General features: G+C 42.0%; 1 protein-coding gene across 1 annotated transcript; it reads left to right on the forward strand.

Annotated features, from left to right (window-relative positions):
* Positions 1–8,031: 8,031 nt before the first annotated feature.
* Positions 8,032–12,134, forward strand: LOC146463487 (uncharacterized). Its single transcript, XM_085084381.1, has 2 exons — positions 8,032–8,041; positions 9,765–12,134. Exons 1-2 carry the CDS (start codon positions 8,032–8,034, stop codon positions 11,924–11,926), a joined length of 2,172 nt encoding a protein of 723 aa, XP_084940507.1. The 3' UTR covers positions 11,927–12,134.
* Positions 12,135–12,586: the final 452 nt, after the last annotated feature.

The raw sequence follows: 12,586 nt of genomic DNA on the forward strand, positions 1-12,586 counted from the left end.
TCAAACCAAAGAGGTAGCGTAAATTTCAAATCTTAACTTTACTTTTACGTCTGACGATGAAATTTTTTAGTACACCGCTGCGGATGCTCGCTCAGCGAGATCCTGCCTGGTTGAAGTTTGTAAATTGTTAAATATTTCTTGTGATCTTTGCAATAAATGTCTAAGATATCTCATCTGAATGATCATTTGACTGGTTTGCGTAATCTGACAAAGATCTTTTAAAATACTTGCAGGAACTTCACTTGGCAATTAATTCAGGTCCCCGGTCTCTCACAGAGGACACTGTTGCAGATCTGACTGAGTAACTCGTAACCGGCGAAAACCACCCGGGATTTAACCTGGGATCCCACCTTGGAAATTCTGGCAAGGGCTTGTTTTTGGGATCCCACTCAGGATCCCCGCTGGGATTCTAATCCCACTTGGGATCCCGCTGCAAACCAAAGATATATAGAAAATGTTTGGAGAAATAAAACCCCACCTGGGATCCCACTTGGGATCCCGTTCCAAAATCCCACCTGGGATCCCATCTGGTATCCCACTCGGGATCCCACCTGGGATCCCTGGTGGGATCACAACAAATATTTTACACGGGTTGTCCAGATTTCCTAGCCGTAATGATTGAAATGAGACGGTAGAAAGTAGGTGGTTGTTTTTTTACAGAAGTTATATATTCACTTTTTCGTGGAAAATGCTTAGCGGAGTCTAGAGAAGGTAGTTCGGTTATGACTATCCTTCCAATGTTATTCCGCTGATTAAGAATTTCAAACCACAAAGGTAGCGTATATTTTAAATCTTAACTTTACTTTCACGTCTGACGATCAAATTTTCGGTACACCGCTGCGGATGCTCGCTCGGCGAGATCCCGCCTGGTTGAAGTTTGTAAATTGTAAATAGTTCTTGTGATCTTTGCAATAAATGTCTGAGATATCTCCTCTGAATGATCATTTGACTGGTTTGCGTAATCTGACAAAGATCTTTAAAGATACTTGCAGGAACTTCACTCGGCAATAAATTCAGGTCCCCGGTCTCTGATCACAGAGGACACTGTTGCAGATCTGACTGAGTAACTCGTAACCGGCGAAAACCAACCGGGATTTAACCTAGGATCCCACCTTGAGAATTTTGGCAAGGGCTTGTTTTTGGGATCCCACTCGGGATCCCAGCTAGGATTCTAATCCCACTTGGGATCCCGCTGTAAACCAAACATATATAGAAAATGTTTGGAGAGTTAAAATCCCACCTATGATTTCACTTGGAATCCCGTTCCAAAATCCCACCTGGGATCCCATCTGGGATCCCACTCGGGATCCCACCTGGGATGCCAGGTGGGATCCCAACAAATATTTTACACGGGTTGTCCAGATTTCCCAGCCGTAATGATTCAAATGATACGGTAGAAAGTAAGTGGTTGTTTCCTTACAGAAGTTATATATTCACTTTTTCGTGGAAAATGCTTAGCGAAGTCTAGAGAACGTAGTTCGGTTATGAGTATCCTTCCAATGTTATTCCGCTGATTAAGAATTTCAAACCAAAAAGCTAGCGTAAATTTCAAATCTTAACTTTACTTTCACGTCTGACGATCAAATTTTCAGTACACCGCTGCGGATGATCGCTCGGCGAGATCCCGCCTGGTTGAAGTTTGTAAATTGTTAAATATTTCTTGTGATCTTTGCAATAAATGTCTGAGTTATCTCATCTGAATGATCATTTGACTAGTTTGCGTAATCTGACAAAGATCTTTTAAAATACTTGCAGGAACTTCACTTGGCAATCAATTCAGGTCCCCGGTGTCTCACAGAGGACACTGTTGCAGATCTGACTGAGTAACTCGTAACCGGCGAAAACCACCCGGGATTTAACCTGGGATCCCACCTTGGAAATTCTGGCAAGGGTTTGTTTTTGGGATCCCACTCGGGATCCCAGCTGGGATTCTAATCCCACTTGGGATCCCGCTGTGAACGAAACATATATAGAAAATGTTTGCAGAGTTAAAATCCCACCTGAGATCCCGTTCCAAAATCCCACCTGGGATCCCATCTGGGATCCCACTCGGGATCCCACCTGGGATCCCTGGTGGGATCCCAAAGAATCTTTTACAGGGGTTGTCCAGATTTCCCAGCCGTAATGATTCAAATGATACGGTAGAAAGTAAGTGGTTGTTTTCTTACACAGGTCATATATTCACTTTTTCGTGGAAAATATTTAGCGGAGTCTAGAGAACGTAGTTCGGTTATGAGTATCCTTCCAATGTTATTCCGCTGATTAAGAATTTCAAACCAAAAAGCTAGCGTAAATTTCAAATCTTAACTTTACTTTTACGTCAGATGATAAAATTTTCAGTACACTGCTGTGGATGCTCGCTTGGCAAGATCCCGCCTGGTTGAAGTTTGGAAATTGTTAAATATTTCTTGTGATCTTTGCAATAAATGTCTAAGATATCTCATCTGAATGATCATTTGACTGGTTTGCGTAATCTGACAAAAATCTTTTAAAATACTTGCAGGAACTTCACTTGGCAATTAATTCAGGTCCCTGGTTTCTCACAGAGGACACTGTTGCAGATCTGACTGAGTAACTCGTAACCGGCGAAAACCACCCGGGATTTAACCTGGGATCCCACCTTGGAAATTCTGGCAAGGGCTTGTTTTTGGGATCCCACTCGGGATCCCAGCTGGGATTCTAATCCCACTTGGGATCCCGCTGTGAACGAAACATATATAAAAAATGTTTGGAGAGGTAAAATCCCACTGGGATCCGACTTAGGATCCCGTTCCAAAATCCCACCTGAGATCCCATCTGGGATCCCGATCGGGATCCCACCTGGGAACCGTGGTGGGATCCGAACAAATATTGTACACGGGTTGTCCCGGGTTGTTCCGGAAATTTCACACTTTCGCTTGAACATCTTTGACAAAAAGCTCTTCATGCTTTCTTTAGTCTAAGACGACACACTGATTTTAGGAGACTGAAACCTTCACTTGCATGTAAAATTTTTGACGCAATGATTCAGTCAATTCTAACCTACAATAGTGAAGTGTGGGGTGCCTTTGTTAAATCAGATTTTTAGCCGTGGGAAGGCTCCAGAATTGAAAAAACACATTTACATTTCTGTAAACGCTATTTAGAAGTACATAATAAGTCATCCAACGTTGCATGTAGAGCTGAACTTGACAGATTTCCTCTTATCGTTGACATAAATAAAAAGATACTTAATTACGTACACTACCTCCAAGGAAAGGATGAACATTCTATAGCAAAACAATCCCTAAAGGCCTATTCTAGAAAGTAACTAAAGGTGGATTTCCACTGTCGCGTAAATTTTACGTGCGTACAGAAGTGAATTTAGCTGGTTTTTACGTACGTAAATAGAATAAGAAGCGATGTATGAGCAAAAAGTTGAGTGCTGTTCAACTTCTTAAAGGTGGATTTCCACTGTCGCGTAAATTTTACGTGCGTACAGACGTGCATTGAGCTGGCTTTACGTACCTAAATAAAATAAGAAGCGATGTATCAGTCGCGTGCGCAAACGTAAAAAGTTGAATGCTGTTCAACTTCTTACATTTACGCACGCCGCTCATACATCGCGTCTTAATTTATTTACGTACGTAAAGCCAGCTCAATTCACGTCTGTACGCAGGTAAAATTTACGCGACAGTGGAACTCCACCTTAAGGCATTCGCGGAAAGTCTGATTGTGTTGATTAGCTAGGTAAACTTACGGTATTTAACTGAAAGGAAGCTTTCTCACAAAGAAGTGCGAAAATAACAACATAAGTTAAGCGATGGTTCTTGAAACGAACAACTTCACAGCTAGAATAATCAATGACATCGCTAATTCGAAAATATTTCGTTCTCGATCTAAAGCAAACACGACAGTGAAATTAAAAGAAACAACATAAAATAAAACATGATTGTTCAAGACTTACTGAGACCTTTAAGTTGTTTTCCTGTCAGGTCCATTCGCTCCCCAGCAAAGTCACAACTGATACCGTTCTGTCGATCGCCTGAATCGCTGATCCCCTGACCGCGCGCTTATTTCTCTTCGCAAAGAAGGCCTGAAAGTCAATGTAATCATCCTGTTAATGTGATCATCATGTTACGTGTTGTCGCCGAAACGTCATGTTTTAATGTCGCTACTTTTTATTCTGAAATAATACAACAGTCCTGACAAAAGAAACCTCTGACACCGCAGGTCTCTTATGCCAGCGGAGATGGTCTTGTGCTCAGTCCGACAAAGAGGGAGAGGAAAGCCGGCCCCTAGACCTTTAGTTAGGCAGACCCCTTTCGGCTAGCGCTCACATCTGACTGTCTAAAATTGAGTTGCATCTACATATAACATGAACAGCTGTCTTCCAAGTGGTACGTCTTGAGGTACATGCTAAAACTCACAAAATGAATAAAGAAATACCTCGTTGTTTATTTCAACAAAATGATCAGGCAATGATCAAAAGTATGAAAAGCTAGGGGGAAAAGCACACTTGTGATTAGTTCACGGTCAAGCGCATGCGCGAGCAGACCGGCTCAAAAATAAATTGTACGGGTCGACACTAAATTCGATGCGACCTTGTGGTGGAACGATCTGTTGAAATCGCGCCCGAATTTGGATCATCCGCTCTTCGTTCTTCACTTTTTATAATATTTGTTTCCTGTTGTAAATATAAGTTCGATTTTTGTAAGGTTAAAAGTGTTTTAGCATCCGAAAACCACATTTTTGTCGATGGCGCGGCCGACCGGCGACGGGACGTTCTGTGGACTCTCTGGAAGCACAGAAGTTAAGCGGACAGAGTGGAGTGGATGTAGAAATCCTGTGCGGTTAACAAGATACGTCCACCAAACGTGGAAAATTGGTAAAGGGATAAGTCTGTTTAAAATAGACAACGATTTCGCGCCACATCTGCTTTCGCTGGAAATGGCAAAGGTCACCAACTGGCTTTGGATGAACTCGCGAGGATTTTCTAGATTTCAATCCTACTGTTTGTTCATATGGAATTCAACTGTCAAAAACGGAGAATTCGACGGACAAACAGCATCAAACATCAGTGTTTTGCTTTGGATGGAAAAAATTGTACAACAGTGAGACGCGAAGCGAATAAATATGAGATCAAATGTGCGAGTTAGTTGTAGTCTATTAGCGGGCTCGAATAGCGGGCAGTAGAAAAAAATCCAAAAGATTTGCGGCAAACTACAAAATCTATTGTAAGGTATTCATTTATCTATACAATTATGGTCATTTCGAATGGCAAACGCAGTTTTGATTTGCCACTATGGCAGAGTTTTCTCAAATGCATTCTCAAATGCATTCCAGCATTCCAGCCGGTCATGTCAGTTTTATTTTTATGCCAGCAAGTTATACTGAAGACTTGCCCGCCGTATCCCGCCGGTGTTGTGTACTCGCTTCTAATTGGTCCAAAAACAATTGGCTTGACAGCGCTTACGTTATCGCTCGCACATGCGCCGAACCGTGAAACTCTCCCTTTAACGATAAGAGAATCTTTTCATTATTTTAATTTTGTATTATAAAAGAAAAACGCTCAATGTATGATTGTGATTGTTCATTCTACCCAAGGCTTGGCATCTGTACAGATCGACGTTGTAGTTCAGTTTTTCATCTCAGTTAACCCTTTAACCTCTAATATCAAAGAACAAATTCTCCCATCTTGTCCCGTTACTTTTCTTATTAAAGTACTGTGGAGAAGTTATTAAAATACAGTCGAACCTGTATTAAGCGGTCACCCTCGGGGAATGGCTAAGAGACCGCTTACATACGTACATACATACAAACATACACACATACATAAACTTTACTTAGACACGGTAAAAACATCAGTTACAAGACAAAAATTTCAAATTAAAACTGATTTACATGTTTGCCGTGTGGGAGTACGAGGAGGACAATTGGCGATCTATCTCATTTCTAAAATTAGTAAAAGATCTAATGGCTCTGACGTTAGATGGAAAGCTGTTCCACAAATGTGCTCCACTGTAGCAGAAACCACGTTTCAAAAAATCGGTACGACGCTTAGGCAGAGCCAATTTGTTGTCACTATTTCCAAGTCCATAGTCCGTGCTGAAGGGCTTAAATAGGCCTTTCAGGTACTCCGGAGACTGATCATTTAAAGTTTTAAACATGATTTTCAATTTTTGCTTCTTCCTTCTGGTACAGAGATTATCCCCGGTGCCAGCTTACGCGTAGGGCGGTAGCGCTAGAATAGTAATCTGACTTTGTTATGACCCGAATGGCGCGAGTTTGTAGTTTTTGTAATTTGTCAGCTAATTCGTTGCTGAGACCGTCCCACACAGGACAGAAATAATCAAAATATGGTTCAATAAGGGCTCCATATAGTAATATTGCTGTATTTTTCAAAAAAGCACAAAAAAATGCGATTATACCTTTCACATTGGCGATGAATTAATAGATATAGTACAAGACTACACTTACTTGGGAACTCGCATTTCGTCTTCCGGAAATTTCACACTTTCGCTTGAACATCTTCGACAAAAAGCTCTTCATGCTTTCTTTAGTCTAAGACGACACACTGATTTTAGTACACTGAAACCTTCTCCTGCATGTAAAATTTTTGACACAATGATTCAGTCAATTCTAACCTACTATAGTGAAGTGTGGGGTGCCTTTGTTAAATCAGATTTTAAGCCGTGGGAAGGCTCCAGAATTGAAAAAACACATTTACATTTCTGTAAACGGTATTTAGAAGTACATAATAAGTCATCCAACGTTGCATGTAGAGCTGTACTTGGCAGATTTCCTCTTATCGTTGACATAAATAAAAAGATACTTAATTACGTACACTACCTCCAAGGAAAGGATGAACATTCTATAGCAAAACAATCCCTAATTCGCTAAAGGCCTATTCTAGAAAGTAACTAAAGGTGGATTTCCACTGTCGCGTAAATTTTACGTGCGTACAGAAGTGAATTTAGCTGGTTTTTACGTACGTAAATAGAATAAGAAGCGATGTATGAGCAAAAAGTTGAGTGCTGTTCAACTTCTTAAAGGTGGATTTCCACTGTCGCGTAAATTTTACGTGCGTACAGACGTGCATTGAGCTGGCTTTACGTACCTAAATAAAATAAGAAGCGATGTATCAGTCGCGTGCGCAAACGTAAAAAGTTGAATGCTGTTCAACTTTTTACATTTACGCACGCCGCTCATACATCGCGTCTTAATTTATTTACGTACGTAAAGCCAGCTCAATTCACGTCTGTACGCAGGTAAAATTTACGCGACAGTGGAACTCCACCTTAAGGCATTCGCGGAAAGTCTGATTGTGTTGATTAGCTAGGTAAACTTACGGTATTTAACTGAAAGGAAGTTTTCTCACAAAGAAGTGCGAAAATAACAACATAAGTTAAGCGATGGTTCTTGAAACGAACAACTTCACAGCTAGAATAATCGATGACATCGCTAATTCGAAAATATTTCGTTCTCGATCTAAAGCAAACACGACAGTGAAATTAAAAGAAACAACATAAAATAAAACATGATTGTTCAAGACTTACTGAGACCTTTAAGTTGTTTTCCTGTCAGGTCCATTCGCTCCCCAGCAAAGTCACAACTGATACCGTTCTGTCGATCGCCTGAATCGCTGATCCCCTGACCGCGCGCTTATTTCTCTTCGCAAAGAAGGCCTGAAAGTCAATGTAATCATCCTGTTAATGTGATCATCATGTTACGTGTTGTCGCCGAAACGTCATGTTTTAATCTCGCTACTTTTTATTCTGAAATAATACAACAGTCCTGACAAAAGAAACCTCTGACACCGCAGGTCTCTTATGCCAGCGGAGATGGTCTTGTGCTCAGTCCGACAAAGAGGGAGAGGAAAGCCGGCCCCTAGACCTTTAGTTAGGCAGACCCCTTTCGGCTAGCGCTCACATCTGACTGTCGAAAATTGAGTTGCATCTGCATATAACATGAACAGCTGTCTTCCAAGTGGTACGTCTTGAGGTACATGCTAAAACTCACAAAATGAATAAAGAAATACCTCGTTGTTTATTTCAACAAAATGATCAGGCAATGATCAAAAGTATGAAAAGCTAGCGGGAAAATCACACTTGTGATTAGTTCACGGTCAAGCGCATGCGCGAGCAGACCGGCTTAAAAATAAATTGTACGGGTCGACACCAAATTCGATGCGACCTTGTGGTGGAACGATCTGTTGAAATCGCGCCCGAATTTGGATCATCCGCTCTTCGTTCTTCACTTTTTATAATATTTGTTTCCTGTTGTAAATATAAGTTCGATTTTTGTAAGGTTAAAAGTGTTTTAGCATTCGAAAACCACATTTTTGTCGATGGCGCGGCCGACCGGCGACGGAACGTTCTGTGGACTCTCTGGAAGCACAGAAGTTAAGCGGACAGAGTGGAGTGGATGTAGAAATCCTGTGCGGTTAACAAGATACGTCCACCAAACGTGGAAAATTGGTAAAGGGACAAGTCTGTTTAAAATAGACAACGATTTCGCGGCACATCTGCTTTCGCTGGAAATGGCAAAGGTCACCAACTGGCTTTGGATGAACTTGCGAGGATTTTCTAGATTTCAATCGTACTGTTTGTTCATATGGAATTCAACTGTCAAATACGGAGAATTCGACGGACAAACAGCATCAAACATCAGTGTTTTGCTTTGGATGGAAAAAATTGTACAACAGTGAGACGCGAAGCCAATAAATATGAGATCAAATGTGCAAGTTAGTTGTATATTATGAAAGGTGTTTGTCATCGTGGTTTAAAATGATAGATGAGTTAATCGTTTGTCTCACGATTGAGTCACAAGGATGTGGATCGCGACGTTTCGACCGCTATACTGCTGGTCTTCATCAGGCGATGGTGTCGAGTGATTGCGTGACAGTATAAGTAGCACCTTGGTTTGTGTTGATTGGTGCGTTTCGATCCTCTCTTAGGCTGTTGTTGATTGGAGGATTTCGATCCTCGTCGTTCAGACTAGAAAATTGTTCCCTCGGCCGTCCGCCTTGGTACCGATCGGTTGCTGTGTAGTTTGATCGTGGGCATCCACGCTTCCGGAATTTCAATTCCATTATCCCTATTGATGTTGTCAGGGTGAAGTCTTATGTGAATAGCCTCTTTAACCCTACGGGTGTACCAATGTGGGTCTCGGTCAATAAACTTAACCTCATCCCAGAGCGGATAGTGGCCCGTCGCATTGCTGTGTTCTGAAACGGCGGAGGATTGGGTTCGAGCAAGCCGTATGTCTCTATCGTGTTCCTTAATCCTTTCATGCATAGATCTTCCCGTCTCTCCAATATAGACCTTGCCACACTCACAGGGAATCTTGTAGACTACTCCGTCTTGTTTTGCAGGGTCGACAGTGTCCTTAGGACGCACTAGGTGTGATCTAAGTGTTGTGTCAGATCTGAAAACTGTCCGTATGCCTTGCTGTTGTAGGCAACGGCGAAGAGCCTCTGATAACCCTTTGACGTATGGTAGCACCGCAGTAGATTTAATTTCAGGCGCTGGTTCTTTTGTGGCTGTTTGTTTCTTTGTTTTCGTAATGTTTTTCACAAACGAAAACGGATAACCGTTAGAAACAAGAACTGATGAGAGGTGTTTCTTTTCTTGCGAGACAACTGATGGTTTAGTTATGAGGTGTTTCGATCTATCGTACAGGCACTTGACAATACCGCGTTTTACAGATTGTGGGTGGTGTGAATCATACGCTAGGTATTGGTCAGTGTGTGTAGGCTTTCTGTAAACACTGGTAGAGAGGTAGCCTCTGGTAGCACTCTACAGCGAAGAGTATAACAGCCACTCTTTCGCCTAAAGATGCTTCTGAAATACTTGAAAAGATCAGTTGCAACACAAAACGACTGTTTAATAAGACCAGAGACAGACAGAAACGAAAGTTCGATAACCTGTTGATCGAGAAACAGTCTTCTGTTTCTACGACTAGAACACCTCATGTTGACAGAACACCTCAAGTTGACAAATCCAAATGGGTTATCAACTTATCCTCCAGGTCCTTAAGCGACGCTGAGGTATCTTTACTACAGAAAGGGTTAAATTTTGCTGTAACACCTACAAGCATCCCAGCCACTGAGATAGTTGCCAAGGTTGAATCTGCAATAAGACCACTTGACGCAGAACAGGCAGACACTGTCAGGAGAAACGTAAACTCTATCCTCCAGAAGGCTAAGCCTCCTGAACCTAATATCACCAGGGAGATGAAACAAGCTCTCAAAGGTTTAAAAGAGGATAAGAACATTATGATTCTCCCGGCAGACAAAGGTCGTGCCAGTGTAGTGTTAGACAAAAACACCTATGACGATAAACTGAAAGCACTGATTGAGAAGGGTCCATACCGACTTCTTAATAAAGACCCAACGGACCGTTTGAGCCGAAAGTTGACTGAAAAGCTTCTGAACCTGAAGCGAGGTGGGCACCTGACAGAGTCCGTATATAATAAGATCAGGCCCAAACATAAGCAACCACCTAGAATCTATGGCCTTCCTAAGATACACAAGGTAAATACACCTCTGAGACCTATAGTTTCTTGTGTGAACACCTTTGCTTATGATCTGTCTTCCTACCTAGCCGATGTGTTATCTCCCTTAACAGGGAAATCAGAGTATACAGTCAACAACTCAGCTCATTTCGTGTCCACTATCAACGGTGAGAGGGTACTAGAGAGCGAGATCATGGTGTCTTTTGACGTAGAATCACTGTTCACAAACGTACCTATCGAAGGCGCCGTACAGGCCGCGTTACGGAAACTAGAAGCTGACCCGTGTCTTGCTAACCGCACGACTTTAACACCTGCACAGATTGCGGACCTCTTGGATTTCGTTCTAAGATCCACATACTTCCAGTATGATGGATTAATTTATGAGCAACAAGAGGGAGCAGCCATGGGTAGCCCGGTATCCGCTGTCATAGCTAACCTCTACATGGAGGATTTTGAAGAACAAGCTTTGACTTCTACGCCTTGTATGCCTAAGATTTGGAAACGCTATGTGGATGACACCTTTACCATCTTGAGTCGAGACAAAGTTGACATTTTCCTGCAACACCTCAATAGTCAACAACCAACGATCCGCTTCACTATGGAAACTGAGACCAACAACACCATACCCTTTCTTGACACGTTGGTAACTAGAGATTCGGATGGCTACCTCTCTACCAGTGTTTACAGAAAGCCTACACACACTGACCAATACCTAGCGTATGATTCACACCACCCACAATCTGTAAAACGCGGTATTGTCAAGTGCCTGTACGATAGATCGAAACACCTCATAACTAAACCATCAGTTGTCTCGCAAGAAAAGAAACACCTCTCATCAGTTCTTGTTTCTAACGGTTATCCGTTTTCGTTTGTGAAAAACATTACGAAAACAAAGAAACAAACAGCCACAAAAGAACCAGCGCCTGAAATTAAATCTACTGCGGTGCTACCATACGTCAAAGGGTTATCAGAGGCTCTTCGCCGTTGCCTACAACAGCAAGGCATACGGACAGTTTTCAGATCTGACACAACACTTAGATCACACCTAGTGCGACCTAAGGACACTGTCGACCCTGCAAAACAAGACGGAGTAGTCTACAAGATTCCCTGTGAGTGTGGCAAGGTCTATATTGGAGAGACGGGAAGATCTATGAATGAAAGGATTAAGGAACACGATAGAGACATACGGCTTGCTCGAACCCAATCCTCCGCCGTTTCAGAACACAGCAATGCGACGGGCCACTATCCGCTCTGGGATGAGGTTAAGTTTATTGACCGAGACCCACATTGGTACACCCGTTGGGTTAAAGAGGCTATTCACATAAGACTTCACCCTGACAACATCAATAGGGATAATGGAATTGAAATTCCGGAAGCGTGGATGCCCACGATCAAACTACACAGCAACCGATCGGTACCAAGGCGGACGGCCGAGGGAACAATTTTCTAGTCTGAACGACGAGGATCGAAATCCTCCAATCAATAACAGCTTAAGAGAGGATCGAAACGCACCAATCAACACAAACCAAGGTGCTACTTATACTGTCACGCAATCAGTCGACACCATCGCCTGATGAAGACCAGCAGTATAGCGGTCGAAACGTCGCGATCTACATCCTTGTGACTCAATCGTGAGACAAACGATTAACTCATCTATCATTTTAAACCACGATGACAAACACCTTTCATAATATTCAATAGAGGTTCTTCCAAAACATATTAGTCCCTTATTTTTGTGGTGAGACTTTTCTTCACCCCTTTTTTTAGCTTCTAAAACATTTTAAACAAGCGGAATGAAAAGCTCAGTTAACTTTTAATATGGGATTACCAGTTGTTAATCGGCTTTTGAACAACCGGGCCCAGTTAATTATAAGTAATCCAGAAAAATATACTGGTAAAGTCTTTGCTGGTGTTTATACAACTTCAAACAGCAGCTAAGATATCCTCAAAGTCAGTGAATTTTGTATTTCTCCAAAATGTTATGTGCCTTTTAGTTGATTTTGATGTGCACATCAGCGTTCTATTCCCATTCCTCTAGTCAAACTGTGGTGTTCTAAAATCCAACTCATTGTGTACCCATTAGCCCAATATTAGTGCTTGTAAAGGCAGC

The sequence above is a fragment of the Pavona decussata genome, unplaced genomic scaffold (genome assembly GCF_977016875.1).
Source record: "Pavona decussata unplaced genomic scaffold, jaPavDecu1.1 SCAFFOLD_175, whole genome shotgun sequence".
NCBI classification, from domain to species: domain Eukaryota; kingdom Metazoa; phylum Cnidaria; class Anthozoa; order Scleractinia; family Agariciidae; genus Pavona; species Pavona decussata.